We start from the raw sequence: 19,468 nt of genomic DNA on the forward strand, positions 1-19,468 counted from the left end.
GAGAGAGAGAGTGCACATGCGTGCACAGGGGAGGAGGCAGAGGGAGAGGGACAAGCAGACTCCACGCTGAGCACAGAGCCGGACTCAGGGTTCGATCTCACGACCCTGAGATCATGACCTGAGCCAAAGTCAAGAGTCAGATGCTGAACTGACTGAGCCACTCACACACCCTTTCCTGAGAGAAATCACTTTATTTAGATATGATTGACATACAAAAAGCTGTGCATATTTAATATTTACAACTTGGCAACTTGATAAGTTTTGAGTCCATTGCTACAATCTGTGTCATATACAAACTCCAGAAGTTTCCTTCCACCCTGTTATTATTTTCTTATGTGTCTATGTGTATATAGAACACTTAACATAAGATCTACCCTCTTAGCAAGTTTTTAAAGATACCTTATGATATTAACTGTGCTGGACAGTAGAATTCTAGGACTTATTCATCTTACAGAACTGGAACTCTGCCCTTTCACCACCCCATTTCCCTGCCCCCCTCTTCCCCACAATTTTCTAATATCTTGTTCCTGTAGCAGCTGGTCCAGGTTTCACGGTTGTTATAGGTTTGGGCAGCTGACCATGCCTTGATTTTGATGTCTGTCAATCAAAGGCCATCGGTTGAACCTAAACTGAAATGATTTCTTTCAATTGGTCAATTAGTTTATCCATGTACCAGTGGTATGGCAACTGCTGTGGAATTCAAGAGACTTGTATTTTTATATTTACAATGCAAAGAATGCCCACCACCACCCCCAGGATCTCATTCCATCTTCACAATTGTCCTATGAGGTAGGCATTATTTTTCTCCTCATTTTACATACAAGGAAACAGGAATTCAGAGTGGCTAAATGACTTAATGGATTATTCCTTCTAAACGCTATTAAAATGCACAGTGGTTTCTCAGAGTTCCTTCTCAGAACTAGTGAGTAATAGTAGAGGGAATGCTGCTGGTAAATTCCTAGCCATTCTGTAAATCCCAGCTCGAGAGCTGCCAGAGCCATACCTATGGCTGGTCAGGGCTTTTTCCATCTCTGAAAATTGAATAAAAGCTTCAGTAAAGCATCAGCTCAGGGTGTGGGGTTCTAGCTCGTGTTTTATTGGGAACTATTTTTAGAGGAAGAACTTCTATTTTTAGGTCTAGAATGACTTTCTTTTCTTTATAATAATTTTTTATTATATTATGTTAGTCACCATACAGTACATCCCTGGTTTTTGATGTAAAGTTCCATGATTCATTACTTGCGTATAACACCCAGTGCACCATGCAATACGTGCCCTCCTTACTACCCATCACCAGCCTATCCCAGTTTCCCACCCCCCTCCCCTCTGACCCCCTTTCTCCTTCCCTTTCTTCTCCTACCGATCTTCCTACTTCTTATGTATCAAGACGACAATGAACATATTTGCATCTGGTTACGTAAGCCCTTACCACACAGCGAGATGAGAGGGAGCCTGCAGGATGCGTCAAACCCTGAGCACACTAGAGATCTGATCCATGTGTACCACCCGAGCGCCCATCTGGAGGGGTGCAAGTGCGTGGTGGAGGGCGCGCAGGCCATGGGCGGTGGGGCTCAGACGCGCTGGCACAAGAAGGACCTTTACTGACTTGAACTGCCCTTTGATTTGGGGGTCCTTTGAATTTTTCTTGAATTGAGCCGTGAAGAAATTGGCCAGCCAGTCAAATGTTGAGTGTAAATGAAACTTTGGTGTTTTAATTATGAGGCACATTTGGCTCATGTAATAAACTAACAAATTTGCCTGTTCGTTAAAAATAAACCTGACAGGATTCCATATTTAAAAATACCTTGATCGCCAAATATCTGGGAAAGCTGGGGGTTTTCCCCACTTAGCTCAAGTGAGTACGTTTTGCTGGAAGTAAAACTGTGTTTGCCATGAAAGCATGAAGGTGGCCTCCCAGCAGCAAGAGAAGAAAATGGGTCATTAGAGGTAGAATAAACTTTTAGGCTAGTCTTTGTAAATTATAAACATGATCAAAACCAGAAAGGGCTCAGTAGAAATGCAAGGCAGCCCACGCAGCAGGGCAGAAAAGGGACTAAAGCCTAACGTAGAAAATTAAAGCTTCACTATGAATGCTTTCTCCACCTAACCCTGTTCAAACTCCGGAACACGTGGGTAGGGGAGCAAATACAGGTCGTCTCCAGACCCAGACCAGAGAAGTGGTTTGTTTGATTTGAACTTTAGAGTAGGGTGGTCTTTTGTTGTTTTTTTTTTCTGGAATAATAATGACTTCTGCCTACCTTTCTCCTATTTGTAAGGTCTTCAGTAAAAGAGGATGTAAAAGAAAAAGCCTCTATTATATTGATAATAGCTACCATTCAGTGACCATCATTACCAGCCATTATTACCTATTTCATAGAGCTCTTGGAAGGATTAAATGAGTTAACATACATGGAACACTTAACACAGCATTTTATAAGCATGTAGTGAGTGCTTTTAAGTAGCGTTATTACCTTTAATGTTGACAATGTTGATAATAGTCTTAAAAACACCAGATGCTGTGCTAAGCACTGGCTATGCCCTCTCTCACCTGCTGTTACTATGTTACTTTTATATAGTTCATTGAGGCATACGGAGTTAGAAAAGTTGCCCAAGATTGCACAATGCACATCAAAACCATTTATTGTGCACTTACTCTATGCCGATGTAGTGCTAATGAACATTTTCAGTGTATCTGCACATTTAGGCCACACAACAGTCCTATGAAATAAATGACATTTTCCTCATTTTACAGATGAAGGAATGTAGGTCTGGGGAGATCAGCTAACCCCTAAGCGTACACAGCCAGTGAATAATGGAGCTGAGATTCGAACCCAAGCAGTCCTGCTCCAGAAGGGCCTGCTGTGTGCGGCGGAGCACTGCGGCCTTCTGGGAGAGGGGTGGACAGGGACCTCTCTGCAATGGCAGAGAGGGGTGGGCAGGGACCCTCTCCTGGTCCTGACTGCCCTCCGTTACAGTGCTCTCCTGCAGGCTCACAACTTTAACTCTTCCCAAGCCTCATTCTCCAGCCACACCCAACACCTCCTTGAACAACATCCCAGAGAGGAAGAGACCCAGACCATCCCCTTCACCCCTGCCCTGATGCTTGGGACTCCTCCCTACCCGGCCTCATTTTCTCTAGCCATCAAAACGTTGCTTTCGACGAACGTTCCTCTTACTTGCAAGTCGCTAACATGTTTATTTTTTTTAAGCCTTGTATAGTTAAAAGCCTCCAGGGTTATACACCAAAAGGTTAACATCAGCTAATAAATTTAGAGATAGTTTAAATTTTCCGGTTTATATGTTTTTGTGTTTCTAACTTAAATGCAAGAAACATATAAATTACGTAGAAAAATAATGTATTTTATATAATATACTCATAGACTGTATTGGACAGTAGTTTCCAAAGAGTGATGAGGAGGCATTCATTGTGCAGTCAAGGGAACAAGGTTGCCTTTCATAAACACTGGAAGATTAGAAGTATCCCCTGGCATCACTCCCTTCCCCATTTGATGAGTCCATCACCCATCACTAATCAGTATCTTTCCAATTGAAGTTCAGCTGCAGATCCTTTTTTCAAACAAAAATGTGGAGAAGTATAATATATTTAGCAAAAACTACAAATTCTTCCTTAAGGGTTAACCAGCACTAATTGAAATGAAGACAGGGAACCTGGACCCTGCCCCCCTAACTCACTGTCCCAAAGACAACTCCCAAGGTGCTTCTGGAACCCCTTCTGGCTCAGGAGAATACATCCTCTGCTGAAAACCATGGACCCACCTCATTCTAGAAGCTCGAACTCCTTCAGATTTCCAGAGGTTGCTCAGATAAGGAGTTCTATAAGTTTACTACATATCATGTAAGACAGTGATTTCTTTCATTTGCCCAAAAATTTTTTGCTAATCTCCTTTTTTATATCCAATATCAGTGCACATGACCGGTCCATCTTATGACTGAGTATGTCTGTCTGGCCAGAAAGTTCTATCTCAGGGGTGGCTGTCAGTTCTGAAGGAAAGAAAGATTTGTTTTTTGTTTGTGCTTCTCTTCAAACCCCTCGTTTCTGCCCGAGGTTAACAAATCTCCGTCACGCTGTTTGCCTGACTCTCGGAACGGGCTAGAAACCACTGAATTTTATGCTCTAAAGGGGTGAGTTGTGTCATATGTGAATAGTATCTTAATAAAGCTATTAGAAAAAGAAGTTTACTTTTTAAAAAGTATTTAAATTCCTCTCGTGCCTCCCCGTTGATGAGAAGAAAAGTGCTAGTTCCTCGGGCTGGCTTTTCGCTCCCCCGAGGCTGCTTCACTGCCTACCATCCGCCTGGCCTAGGCCTCGACAGCACTTGCCCCCCTGGCCTTCCGAGGCGCTCCATCGCGGAGACTGCTGCTCTCATTCTTCGGGCTGAAAGTGCCTTCACCTTCTGTTTGTCCAACTTTCGGTCATCTGCTGTTTCAGTGAGCATCGTCCAGTGCTGTCGCTGGTGTGCCTGGGCACGGGGTAAGGCCTTGGGATTATACGGCTAAAGCAGAGCCAGGCCATACCCTCCGTTGCTTGATGCCGGGAGAGGGCTGGAGTGGTGGGTAAGAAAAAGGCGCAGCTTCCAGGTCTTATCCGAAGTCCCACTTTCTTCGTCTCTCCTTCCTGGGGGCCTCAGCCTGTATCGACGTCTTCCTACCATGACCTTTTGTAATATTTAGTGTCTGACCTTCATGGTATTCTTCCTGGTACGGTTAATTCAGCCATTTCATATGTAACGTACGCTTGCAAATACACAGCTCCCTTGTGGATGCTTTTCTATTGCGGCTGTAACAAATTATCACAAACTTCGTGGCTCAAAAGAACGCAGACCTATTGTCTGACAGTTTTGTTGGTCAGAAGTTCGGTCTGGGTCTCACAGGGCTAAGGTCAAGGTTTCAGAAGTGCTGAATTCCCTTCCAGAGGGTCTAGTACAGAATCCATTTCCTTTGCCTTTTCCAGGCTCTGGTGGCCACCCTCATTGCTTAGCTCACGGCCCCTCCTCCATCTTCAAAGTCAGCAACACTGCCTCTCGGACCCATCTCGCTCTGACCGAAGTCGGGAAGGAGTCCCTGCTTTTATGGACTCGTGTTAGATTGGGCCCGCTCAGATAGCAGGAGATAACCCCCACATCTCAAGCTCCTTACCCTTAGACATATGTGCAAAGTCTCTTTTGCTATGTAAGGTAACAAACATCCCACAGATGCCAGGGAGGTTAGGATATGGACATCTTTGGGAGTCACTATCCTGCCTAGCACCCCATTTTATACTTCTTTGTATTGCATGTGAAATGGATAGAAAAAGATACAATATGCAAACACTAACACTAATGATGACAGCTAATAATCTGTACATCAGACAAAGTAGACTAAAAGGGGAAGGCATTGTTGGAAATAAAGAGAAGCTTTTCAAAATTACAAAAACAAGAATCAGCCAGAAAATTACAATGCTTCCAAATGGGTAAGCCCTTAATAATATAGTCTCAAAAAATAACAAATTCTCAGTCGCAGTAAGAAATTTTCTACATAACTCTCTCAGTAACTATTAGAACAAGCAAACAAACCAAAAAGTTAGTACAGATGTAAAATATTTGAACAGCATAGTTAACAACTATGATATGTTTGGATCACTGCACCCAACAACTTGAGAATACATGTTCTTTTTTCAACTGAGAATGGAACATTATACAGTTGACCATATACTGGGCCATAAAGCAAGTGGAAACACATTTCCAAGGATTTAAACCATATATAATACATCTAACATGGTTCTAAAGTTAGAAGTTTATTTTTTAAAAATCCATGGATCTATTTTTCTAATCATAATGGAATTAAACTGGAAATTAGTAACAAAAGGATAATAGGAAATTCTCAAATATTTGGGCATGAAGAGATACACTTTTGAACAATCCATGAGTCAGAAGGGAAATCACAATGAAAATTTGAAAATATTTTGATCTGAATTACAAAGGTGCATATTTAAAACTTGCATGATAAAAAGAAATTGGTGCTTGGATGAAAATTTCCAGTATTAGATGTATATATCAGAAATGAAAAAGTTCTGAAAATTAAGTACTTAGGAAGTTATAAATAGAAGAGCAAATTAAGGGGCGCCTGGGTGGCTCAGTCAGTTAAGCATCTGACTCTTGATTTTGGCTTGGTCACGATCTCTGGTTCGTAAGATGGAGCCCCAAGTCGGGCTCTGTGCTGGGCAAGGAGCCTGCTCAAGACTCTCTCTCTCCTTGCTCCTTCTGCCCCTCCCCCCCCCCCGGGAGAAGAAGAAGAAGGAGAAGGAGAGGAAGAGGAAGAGGAAGAGGAAGAAGAAGAGTAGCAAATTAAGCCAAAAGGAAACAGAGGGAAGGAAATAATAAAGAGAAGAGGCAAAATTATGAAATAGAAAACAAACATACTACAGAGAGGGACTGTTGGTAAAATCTTGGTTTGAAAAGACTAATAAAATCAATTAACCTTTAACAAACCTTATCATGGGGAAAAAAGTGAAAAGCACACGCTGCCAATATCAGGAATGAAAAGATACTACTACAGATGCTGCAGACATTAAAAAAGATAATATGGAGATGAAAATTTGTATGAACTAGACAAATCCCCAATAAAATACACTTTACCAAAACTAAGAAAAAGAGAAATAGAAGATCTGAAGAGTCCCGTATCTATTCAAGAAATTAAATTAATAAATAACCTGCCCACAAAGAGAACTCTAGGCCCCCACTGCTTTACAGATGAACTCTTGCAAATATTTAGGAAGTAACATCCACCTTACACAAATTCTTCAGGGAAGACTTTCAATTCCTTTTATAGGACCAGTATAACCTTCACTCAAAAACATGATAATATTCCAAGAAAAAAATTAATAGAGCAATTTCTCTCTTAAGCATAAGTGCAAAACCCCTAAACTAAATGTGAATCCAGTAATATATAAAAACGACAAGCATGATGAAAAGGGGTTTATTCCATAAATGCAAGGTTGGTTTGGCATTTAAGAATCAATAAATATAATCCATTGTTTTAAAAGATAAAAAAGAATAATTATGTGATATTTTCAGATGCAGAAAAAATATATGGTAAAATTCAACATCCATTTATGATTAAAAAAACTTAGTGAATTGGGAGTAGAAAGGATCTTCTTTAATCTGATAAAGCATAGCTACAAAATTTTTATAATGACATCATACTTAACAGTAAAATATTAAAAGCTTTTCCCCTGAAATCAGGAGTGAGATAGGAATTCTCATTATCACTACTTTTATTCAGATTTATACCGGAGATTTTGTCCAGTGTCGTAAGGTAAGAAAAAGGAAACTAAGAGATATAATATGGGGGAGAAGCCAATGTCATTATTTGCAGATGACATGACCGGTTGCATAGATAATCCAAAGACTCTGTAAACATAGGATCAGAATTAACAAATGAATTTTGCGAAGTCACTGGGAACAAAGTCAGTATCTAAAAAAGCCAGTTGTATTCTTTTTTTTTTTTAAAGATTTTATTCATTTATTTGACAGAGAGAGACAGCCAGCGAGAGAGGGAACACAAGCAGGGGGAGTGGGAGAGGAAGAAGCAGGCTCATAGCGGAGGAGCCTGATGTGGGGCTCGATCCATAACGCCAGGATCACGCCCTGAGCCAAAAGCAGACACTTAACGACTGAGCCACCCAGGCACCCCCCAATTGTATTCTTATATACAACATCCAGAGTATGAAATATATTTTTAAATGTTGTTTATAGTAGTATTAAAACACATTAACCAACTAGGAGTAAACCTAAGAAAAGGCATGTAAGACCTCTCCACAGAAAATCATAAACTATTATCAAGAAAAGATACAGGGATCCACCACATTCATGAATTGTAAGTCTCAGTATTTTAAGACAGCAGTACCCCAAATTGCTCCCTGGAGTCAACCCCATCATAATCAATATCCCAGCAGCTAGTCTGTGAAATTTAACAAGCTACTCCTAAAATTTATATTGAAAATGCAAAAGGCAATAATGATGAAATCAGTCTGGGAGAACAACAAAGTCGAGCACTTACACAAGCAGGTAGAAGAACACATGATAAATCTACAGTAATCGAGATAGTGGGGTATTAGCATAAGGATAGACAAATACACCGGTGGGACAGACTAGAAACTCTAGAGCTTGGCTGTCCAATGCAGTAGTCACTCGTCACATGTGGCAGCTTATGTTTAAATTGATTTCCTCAGTTGCACTCGCTGCATTTCACATGCTCAGTAGCCCCGTGCAGCGAGTTGTTGGTGCGATGGACAGCACAGACAGAGAACGTCCCTGTCACTAAGAAAGTTCTCTTGGACCACGCTGCTTCAGAGACAGACTCAGCACAAATGGAAATCAGATGTTTGACAGAAGTGTCCCTGCAGAGGAGTAGAAAAGAACAGTCTTTTCAACAGTCTTGGTCAGATGATAGCCATCTTTGAAAAATGAATCTCGGGTCCCACCTCACTTCACACACAGAAACCAATTCCCTGTGGGTTCTGAGTCTGAGTGCTAGAGGCTGTGGAACTTTCACGTAAGGGAGACGTCCGGCAATGAAAATGAACGAAGTGCTGGCAACAGGCTGAGCCCCAACACCAAGGGTGAACCCCACCAACATTATGAGATCAGTTGGAGCCAGAAAGAAAAAAGAACATGCTGTATGGTTTCCATTTACACCAAGTTGAAAAGCAGGCGGAAAGAAGTCTGCTGTCGGATAGCAGCTACGTTTGAGAGGAGGGTGGAGCGTGGAGGCTGCCCACGCAGGCTTCCGAAGTCCTGGTAATGTCCGGTCTGCTGAGTGGGCTGCGTCTGCGGAGTGTCCTGTCTTCATCAGTGCCTTCTGCGCACTTCTCTCGATGGGTGTTACTTAAAAATGTTTCTTAAAGCAACGCTTGGATTGACATGGAAAAACAAAGATCATTCTTGCTGACTGAATGATGTTTAAAAAATGAAGATTCTGTCTAAAATGTTTAGATAGGCAACAATTTTAAGTGTGAGAGCATCAGGTACAGGGTATGCAGAAAGGGAGACATTACTGATAGGAGGGCCGTTAGGATGTGTTGTTAAGTTGGAAAGGTGCGCACCTTGCAACCAGACAGTTTTGCTTCTAGACACCAGACCTAGAGAAACTCTTGCTCGTGTGCACAAGGAGACGTGGGCAACAGTGCTCGTTGCAGGAGAGTTTATACTAGGAAAGAAAAAAAAGAATAATTGAATTAACCAAAATGCCTAACAGAAAAATGGATAAATAAAATGTGATTTTTTTTTTTATATAGTGAAATGCTAAACAGTTAAAAGGAATGTATACACGCAAACAAAACTCAGAGCTCTAAAAATACTGTAGTGGATGAAAAAAGCGAGTTGCAGAAAATGTATAGCATAACATATACATGGACATTTTTAAAGTGTAAAACGGGTCTGGATATTATTCTCTGATGCACACTTATGTCACTCTATTTTTAAATGGCTGCAGGATACACTGTGCACTGAAAGCGTGATAGCAGCGGCCTCGGGAGAGTGGGGAGGGGACCGAGATTGAGGATGGGGACAAATCGTCACATGGAAACTGTCCCTTCATTTTCATTATTCTGTTTCTCTCTCTCTCTCTTTTTTTTTTTAAAGCAAACATGACAAAATGTTAACATTCTAGGTGTTGGTCACAGGATGTTAGATTATTCCTTGTAATTTTCTCTTTGTTTAATTTCTCAATAAGAAAAAAACAGAATTGACATAATAGCACCTTCCGTCATTTAGTCTTAGACTTATTTATTGTTTAGGTATTTTATGTTCCTGTTTGTTTTAAGAAAAAAATGTATATAAATATAAGTTTAGCTGAGACAGCTACATTTCCTCTCTTTGTTTATGCTTGCAAAGCACACTTGTTTGATTTAACGTTCTCTGATATCAAAATGTGTCCTTTCTGGAAGCCTGTGAGGAGTAAATCATGAGGGCTCACAGCCCCACTACAGCCTGTGTATTAAGAACGCATTTCCTACGATAGACATCCTCTGTGCCCCGATCTCGGCAAGCATCCGATTGTATCGGAGCCAAGATACCCACAAGCAGGCAGAGAGACAAGAAGTCAAAAAGATCTGCTAACGATTTGTTGATACGTGACTGTGAAGACAGAAGGTCTGAAACCACCCATGTTTATTGGCTCTGTCTCCAGTATGTCCTTCCAGGGTCATTTGTACAGGATGGACCAGAAGAACGGGACCCTGCCTTTTCCCTCATGGACAGTGCTTCCCACAGGAAGAGCAGCAGCGCAGGAGTCCAGCTCTGGCAGGGAGGAGGGCAGTCTCAGAGTCTTTATGCCAGGACGGTGGACACATGGGCCGGCCGCCATGGTGGAGAGAGGATTGTTCCCAATGCATCACACACACCCACACAGCTATTCCCCTTAGGCAGGTGGTCTGGCAGCCTTTGGAAGTACGCCCAAGGTGACTGCTGTGACCATGTTTGGTTGACAGGTAAATGTAGGCTGAAAACAGACTAGATATTTTAAACTAGATATTTTAAACATGCACAGGTGAGGTGGGGGCCTCCATACCTTGTCCTCACAGATACACCAGGGTCTCTGTTTTAAGGATTTTATTTATTTATTAGAGACTGAGAAGAGAGCACAGCAGGGTGAGGGGCAGAGGGCGAGGGAGAAGCAGACTCCCCGCTGAGTGGGGAGCCCAACATGGGGCTCCATTCCAGGACCCAGAGATCATGACCTGAGCCGAAGGCAGATGCTTGACTGACTGAGTCACCGGGGCGTCCCTCCACCAGGGTCTTTAACTTGAGTAGAACTCGGGTCTCTCTTGCAGCACCTTATTCACTCCTGACATGCAGACCACGGAGGGAGTTGTCCAAAAGAAGGAACCGAGCATGCTCATTTCAGACTTTTTGTCTGTCTAATTTTGGGGCCAGCCTGCTCCCAGGATATATGCAAGCACTCCGGTCTGCTCTCAGCTCTGAGGGAGCCCAGTGGTGTCCAGCATGATCAGTGATGGGTGGTTTAGTCTTTCTAAGTCAAGGGTCAGTTAGTAGAAAGGCCTCTCTGCCACAGATCTGAAGCTATCTTCTCTCCAATCAACTTTATCGATAACAAAGGCAATATTTTTAGCTCCAAAAGTCTGGTCTTCACCTTTCAATTGGTTCCAAATTCAAGAAGGTGGGGGAGTAGGTACTATTAATTGCTCCCCTCAAAAACCTAATAATCAATTAGTATAAGACCCCAAGATGATAAAATAATGTAATCCATGATAATAACCAAGAATTTGTATAACCAATTCATTCTTACACCCATAATTATCCTGTTTGAATAGTTAACTGAGCATTGCTCAGTTACTTTTAGATTTCATCAGTGCGGTTAAACAAAGATAGTACTATTGATCATGGCGTGATTCAACTTTCATAGCTTGAGACAGACTCCATTAAAACGTACGTGTTATAATCCATTTCATTATCTACATAAGTGTAAGTATATATAGAAAATGTATTCACCAAAACGATCATTGAACAGCAGAAAGAAAAAAGGCACACATAGAAAATAAGCTACACGGCTCTAACAGAACACTGTTCTGCATAGGGCCAGCTGGACGTTGGCAGAACATAGTGATTTTAAGGGTGAATTAGTGTTCTAATCTCGTTGGGATTCCCTTTATATTTTGGTGGTTTATGACTGATGTTTAATGGAACTAGAGCTTTCTGTTTATATGTAAGAGAAGATTCATTTCTGTGGTGGGATACACAGTTACCCTCCAGCGTTGAATAAAAGCTACCGTTCTACAAGGAGGATATTAAATGTTGATTTATAACGACACGTTTCAATAACAGTGATCTGATGCTTCCACACTGTTTCTTCCCAGGTCCTGGGAAGAGCCTGGCTCCAGCAAAGGATGATTCTTCTCATCCAGAATATTTCTCCTTCAACACATCTCTCCATGCTGCAATTAGACACAGGAATTGGAAACTTCTCACTGGCTACCCAGGTAGAATGCTGAGCATTTCCCCCCAGAACAGCGAGGAAAACTTTACCAAAGTGGCAACTGCCTATTGCTGAACATACCTCTGGGGCTATTGAATGGGAAAAAATGGTTTGATCGACTGTCCTGACAAAAGAAGGCTGAGAATTAACTGTAGGTGGGGGAGAAAGCAATGCCACTCTAATGTGTCACGGAAAAGAAGGCTTTCAGAGATGTGTGTTGTTGAGCCCAGCACGTCTAGTTAGCAAGGAGAATCTCTGAAAGCTACATCCTCAACCAGTTGCGTAGCCCAGGGAGGTGGTTGCTTCCCCTGAGCACATTCTCTAAAAGTGACGTCTTTTACGTAGTTTTAAAATGTGGGGTGTGATGGCTAAGACTGTGACGCCGTTAAGCTGTGTTTATAATGATGACAGTCTTGGCATTTGTGGCAGGACAATTCTTCTTTGTCTTGTAGCGTCGTGCCATGTATTGCGGGAGACCTTAGCTTCCCTGGCCCATGAACACTGTACGCCAGTAGCAGCTCCCCTAAGTCACTGTGACAACTGAAAATTTCCCTGCCCCCGCCCCCACCCGCACGCACACACTTTCCTGGAAAGTGAAGCTGTGGCCATGTCTAGTTAAAGCATCAGAAGTCAGAGTCCGAGATGGATGTCTTTTTTATGTGTTCCTGCCCACGTCCCCGCTCAGCCTTATCCCCCCGCCTCCTTCCCTGAAGTGAGAACCTGCCTGTGATGCTTCTCCCCCAGTAAACTGCTGTATTTCTCTGCCAGGCTGTGGTAGCTGGTTTCCTCCACCGTCTCAAAACAATGTTTCTGTGATACCCTCGTCAGACCCTCCGACCAAGACCCTCTGGCTCTTTGATATTGACCAGGACCCAGAAGAAAGACGTGACCTGTCAAGAGACCATCCCCATATTGTCAAGCAGCTCCTTTCCCGCCTGCAGTTCTACCACAAACACTCAGTGCCCGTGCACTTCCCGGCGCAGGACCCGCGCTGTGACCCCAAGGGCACTGGGGCCTGGGGCCCCTGGTTGTAGGACTTCTGCAGCCTGGGGGAGCCAGACCACCTTGCTGTTACAAGTTGGACTTGAGGCCTTTACTCCTGTATCTCTCGACTCATTTGCTCTCCCAACTGGGTTCCCCTGGCCCTTCTCTTGTGTCTAAACCACGCTGCGGTGTCTCATTGCAACCCCCCGTGCATTTAAGAAGCTGATAAAACCTGGAACACTCCTGTTGTTGGCTGCGGTGTGTGTCCCGGGGAGAGGGTGGCTGAGTTCAGCCTCCTGGTCCTGAGCCGTGGGACTGCTGGGAACTTGACTTGAAATAGGAAGTTCTCATTGAGTCCCAGAGGCTGGAACAGCTGGCTCTTTTTCCTCACAAGTCAGATGTTAGGTCTCCCTCTGCCAATAGCTGCGTTTTATTGGAGTGCCTCATGTTTCTTGTAACAAATGGAGGGAGCAGACAGTTTTTAATGGTTCTGTTGGCCAGGAGTTCTCCCTGTCTGTGAGATATCATGTTCAGGCATATTCTATGTGAATAACACCCCCCTTGGTTCACCCCTCACTTACTCACCCTGTCACTCATCTCATCATGGAGCATAAGGCCCATTTCATAGTTAAGGTCAGCATGGCAATATGCCTTCTTCTTGGTTTTGGTTATTACAATAAGGAAATGTGTTTTTATCCCCAGTTTTGTTTTTTTTTTTTCCAGCCACTGCTCATTTTGTCTAGACTTCCTGCTACCCCCTCTCCCCTGTGGTTCTTCTCCTAACCTCCTTTTGACTCAGGCATCCTGTGCCTGGGAAGGCTGCTTCGGCTCTCCACTCTGAGCACCACCGGTTTTTGGAAGACTGCTGTGCTCTGCCTTCCTTTTGCCTCTAACCCTGAAGCTAGAGCCCCTGCCCCGAGAAGGCGGTCAAGTCTGGGTCTGCAGGCATGCTCGTGGTGGATGTGAAAGGGCCGGGCGGGTGCTGCTCAGGTCTGTGTCATCTGTTTGGTGAAGACTTTTCTAAGTTGCATGGAGTTCATTATCATGATTGTGGCTTTGTCCTAGCAATGAGGAGAAACCCCAGGAAACAAAAATTTTGTCCTGGGATGATGGAAGTGGGCAGTTTGAAAGGAACTGGCCGGCATTTGAGATACTGGGCCTCAGTAAAGCAAAGGAGGGCACTCCATGTTTCCCTTATTTTCACTGCTTGTACTGAGGTTCTGGGATAGTGGAAAGAGGAGGTGCAGTTTGACCTGCCAGCCCTTTCTCAGTCCCACTGATGTCCTACTAATGTGGATCAGTCCAGATTAGCCCTCAAGAATGTCAGGCTCAAAGAACTATGTGCAAAAGCTATAGTCTTTTCCCCATGAGCTCCACTGTTTTGTTCACTGCTCGTCACCGATGCCTGGATCAGTGCCTGTTACAAAGAAGGCAGTCAGTACTTTTTTTTTTTTTTAATGAATGACAATTGAACAAATGAGAAAGTTGCACACCATGGAAAGTGCAGTGAGCTAAACACATCCTCCAACTGTTCCTTTTCTGTTCTCAAGCTGCCCTCCTGGGGTAGGAGCCGAGTCTACATATCTGGATGGATGGTCACGGACACTCCATAGTGAAGCCATAATGTCCTCTCCAGGAGGGAAAAGGGGAAACATGCCCGCCAAAGATGCTCTTTTGGCAATAATCCTCCGTTCTATTCTTCACAGGACACTAGAAGCTAAAACCAGCCAATAATGTGCTATAGGTCCTTGTGTAGCCATCCTTCAACTCAGTAGAAATATTTTCTGGTCACTACTAACATGTATTGTATTAAAATAAGATGATTGGACGGAAATGGTGCTAGAACTAAAGACGCCTATTACCAGCCTTTACCCCACTCCTGGGTTGGCAAACAGCTGATCAAAATGCCATCCCCTACCACCCCCACACCTGTGGCAGATACTATGAACTAACTGAGCCCAGATGTTCCTCTGGATCCTTCTAATCCCAGTGTCTGTTAACCCCAGAAGACTAGAGGCCATCACTACATGACAGCCATTCACCCCCCCTGCTGTGCTCCCAGGGCTGCCCCAGTTCTAGTCCACTGGTGACCAAGTACAACATGGATGTTCTGCACTCAGTGGACTTAAAGGGAGTTGTAGAAACTAGTTGTTGTAAACCTTTTATTTGAGATTTTATTTTATCCATAATAGAATGTATCTCATTAGGTTTCTTTATTCTGTATAAGAAGGTGAACAGATTCATATTAATGTTGTTTCTCCCCAAATTGGCTTACCTTTAAAGAAATGTTCTATTGATTTAATTGTTTTTCTTTGTTACTACATGATTGTTCCAGATCTGGGGAGCAAAAGGTTACTTTATCCTTTAAAATGTGTCAATGGGGAGTTTCCATTTGAGTGATGAAAAAGTTCTGAAACGGGACTGTGGTGCTGTTGGCACAGCAGGCCTCCAAATTGTGTACTTTAAAATGCTGAAAATGATAACCTTTATGTAGTTTTACCACAATTTTTTAACGTGTTGGCCCATTTTATGGTATGTAAATTACATCTCAATAAAACTGTTAAATAAATATAGCAAAAATATCAGAACTGAAAGAAATGTGTCAATCATTGCCCCAAGAGTGCAAACTACAAAATAAGTTATTGAAGGGAAGTCAGGAGAGGGTAGGAGTGAATATAAAGTGATATTAAGAGAGTGTATTTGTTCTCTATCGATGTATAACAAATTACCCCAACATTTAGCAGCATAAAACGATAAACATTTATTACTTCACCCACTGCATGGGGGTCAGGACTCTAGGAGTGGCTTAGCTGGGTGGTTCTGGCTCAGGGCCTCTCATGAGATGATAGTCAAGCAGCTGGCCTGGGCTGCAGTCATCTGAAGGCTTGTCTGGGGCCGGACGATCCACTTCCAGGATGACTCACTCACAAAGCTCTTAGTTGGAGGCCTCTGTTCCCTACCCTGTGGGCTTCTCCACGGGCTGCTTGAATAGCCTCACACGTGGCAGGCAACTTCCAGCAGAGCAAGTAATGTGGAGAGACGCAGAGCAAGAGGAAGCTACATTGCCTTAATGACCATCCCTAAAGTGCTACAGTGTCACTTCTACCTTTTTTCACATCCTTAAAAATGAGTTCCTAAGTCCAACCTTTGCACAAGTAAAGGAGAATTAGGTCCTGCCTTTTGAAGGAAGTGTCAGATTTGTGGACATATTTGATACCACTATGGATAACAGAGGAGAATGGGCAAATATAACCTCCTGGGGAATAGATTGTTCAATCAAGACCATATGCATTTCTCAAATTCTGGTATTTGAAGACAGATGGAAGAAAAAGCATCCAGCTTTGCTAATTAGTGGTTAGAATGACCATCGACTCATCATTTAACCCTGTCTATGCCTCAATTTTTTTTACTGGTAGGGTGGGTTGAACTGAGTAGATCCCTTTTGCCCAGAACAATGCCAGACACATAGTATATATTAAACAGATGGTGGTTGACTGACTCCCAGCTAACTGAACTCCAGTGTAAGAATGTGAAATAAAACTGCTGGGGCGCCTCGGTGGCTCAGTTGGTTAAGCGCCCAACTCTTGAATGTGGCTCAGGTCATGATCTCAAAGTTGTGAGATCAAGCCTTATTTGGGCTCTGCACTCAGCAAGAAGTCTGCTTGAGATTCTCTCTCTCTCCCTCTGCCCCTCCCCCCCAATAAATAAATCTTTTTTTAAAAAACTGTGCTAAAAATAGCCTGAGACTATGCTCCATCTTGAAAAAATTCATTTCCTGAAAATGATTTAAAAAACTAATTTTTTGAATGCTTACTATATTCCAAACATTGTATGAGGTGCTTTAAAGGAACTATCTTGTTGCCCAAGGAAAATAAAGACAATTTTCTTCTTAAAAAAAAAATAAATAAGAGAATTATCTCATTTAATGTAATTTTAAACTAACCAGAGGTAATGTTTATAAAATCTGTTCAATCTTCATTATAAAAGACATACGTGGTTTTCACCCCCTTACATTTTTAAAATATCCAATCTTTATCCAAACATACAATTACTTAACTCAAGAAAATAAAAAGAATTATTTTCTCTTTTTAAAAAGTACACCAGAGAAATAACCCAAGGGTCAATCAACAAACAGATGGATAAACAAAATATATCTACACAATGGAATATTATTCAGCCATAAAAAGAAGTGGAATTCTGATACATGCTACAACATGGATGAACCTTGAAAATATTAAGCTAAGAAGCCAGACACAAAAGGGTAGATATTGGGGCACCTGAGAGGCGCAGTCGTTAAGCGTCTGCCTTCAGCTCAGGGCGTGATCCCGGCGTTCTGGGATCGAGCCCCACATCAGGCTCCTCCGCTAGGAGCCTGCTTCTTCCTCTCCCACTCCCCCTGCTTGTGTTCCCTCTCTCGCTGGCTGTCTCTGTCTCTGTCAAATAAATAAATAAAATCTTTTTTTTTAAAAGGGTAGATATTGTATGATTCCACTTACATGAAATATCAAGAATAGACAAATTAACAGAGACAGAAAGTAGATTAGAGGTTACCAGGGGCTGAGGGTAAGGAAGAATGAGAGCTATTACTCATTGGATAGAGTTTCTTTTGGGGTGATGAAAATGTTTGAGAAATAGTGGTGATGATTGCACAACAGTGTGAATGTAATTAATGCGGTTAAATCGTACACTTAAAGTCAGTTAAAATGGAAAATTTTAGAGAGAGAGAGAGAATATATATTCTATATACAGAATTTAAATTCTATAGTATTGACTGGGAAGGGGCATGATGAAACTTTTTGGAATCCAGAAAATGTTCTGTATCTTGGTCTGGGTGGTGTTTACATGGCCATATCCATATGTAAAAATGCACTAAGAAGTACACTCAAATTCTGTGCATTACGGTTTATATGTTATACGTAATTAACAAGTACTTTAAAACAAAAAACACCTGTCCTTAGAGAAGAGAGCGCTACATATTTATCACATATGTTACCCGAAAGTGCTTGGAAACATACAAACAATTGTAAAGAAAACATTTTAAATGCTGCAAAGACATTCACTAGTTGTAGAAGCCTTTTGTGATTCTGTAAGCACAAATTTAGGTTTTTGTTTTTTGCAAAACCTGAATGCATCGATTTGGTGTTCCTAAATTGAGATTTTGCTACCCTGGGTTTCCGGAAGGATTCTCCCCCGTGTGCTGGTGCTAGGGGAGAGGTGCAAAGACCAGGAAATGACAGGAAGGAGACTGCAGGCTGGCCTCCGCCCCGAGGCTTACACTCCAATTCTGTAGGACCAAGTTCTTTCCAGCTTAACAGTTAAGTACATTCTATCCAATACTAAACATGTTGAAGTAGTTATTATCCTTCCCAGTCACCACTTAAACTTTAAAATCGATTTTTTTTTTTTTGGTCCACGTGGAGAATAGCCGCAGCTGGAGCAGATTGGTTCATTTTCAGGCGGTTGGAAGACCTGCTCACTCTGCCGCCGTCCTTACCGACCGCGAGAGCAGGTAGGTTCGAACAGCTGTGGAGCTGCCTACCCGTCTCTTTCACCTTTGCCCCATTGCCACGGGAGCCACCCACCAGGTGGCACAAAGCGTAGGAGGGGGTGACTCATGCTGCCCGTGGCCTGACTTCAGGACTTTTGACCATCAGGAAACCAGAAAGGCAATTTAATTCTCAAACTAACTCACCCAAGTAACAGATCATTGAGCTTAAGATAGTTCATTCAATAACCTTTATTATTTGTTTGACAATAAAGATAGTACATAGCACTGTAACAATTTCAGAAAATACAGAAAATGCATAAAGAAAATTAGACAACCCATAAAACAGCCACCAAGAGACAGCCACCATTAACCTTCTTTCTTACCTCTTTAAGAGAGCAATGAAGTGGCCCACCTCCCAGACTGGCTTTCAAATCCCACTGTGCCCAGGAAGCCCTGTGCGGGTGCTGGGACCTACTCTGCGGTGACTGGGAACTTCCTGAGGTGCTTCTGTCCCTCCGTCTGCCCTTTCCTCAAGAAGAATCACAGTTGCACTCTGCTTCTAACAGTTTGTTTTGCTCGTGTGCCTGGAGACCCTGAAGCAAGGGAAGCATTCTAAATGGGTTAATGTATAAACACACAAAGAAACCAACATACACATCCTCTGTGATACAGCAGAAAAACCACAGAGAATCCAGCAAAGGAAGAAGCCAAGAGAGTCAATAAACAAGTTGGTGGAGATGCGACATACAGGATGAAATATTAGGAAGAAATAAACATTGAGAAGAGGAAAAAAGAGACACCGTGGAAGTTTCTTGAGTTAAGAAGTTCCCTGAGCCTTAATTTCCAGGACTGTTAGTTCTGGCGTCTGATCTCAAAGGCACCCTCTGGGGAGACTCAGGGTCACAAATGCCTAGAAATGGCTTCTGCTCTGCCCACCAGCCAGCTTACACCCCAGGTGCCCACGTGGCATCGTCTGACCCAGATTCACACAGCCTCTTTGGA

At 42.7% G+C, this 19,468-nt stretch overlaps 1 protein-coding gene across 1 annotated transcript in view; it reads left to right on the top strand.

Moving 5' to 3' along the window:
* The window catches only part of ARSB (arylsulfatase B), a 156,260-nt gene extending 143,037 nt beyond the window's left edge, over positions 1–13,223 (top strand). The window contains exons 7-8 of the mRNA XM_040622148.1: positions 11,876–11,998; positions 12,763–13,223. Coding sequence (XP_040478082.1) covers positions 11,876–11,998; positions 12,763–13,028 — 389 coding nt within the window. The 3' untranslated portion in view covers positions 13,029–13,223. The remainder of the gene's footprint in view (positions 1–11,875; positions 11,999–12,762) is intronic.
* The last annotated feature ends 6,245 nt before the right edge of the window (positions 13,224–19,468 follow it).

The sequence above is a fragment of the Ursus maritimus genome, unplaced genomic scaffold (assembly GCF_017311325.1).
Source record: "Ursus maritimus isolate PB19 unplaced genomic scaffold, ASM1731132v1 scaffold_5, whole genome shotgun sequence".
Classification (NCBI taxonomy): Eukaryota; Metazoa; Chordata; class Mammalia; order Carnivora; family Ursidae; genus Ursus; species Ursus maritimus.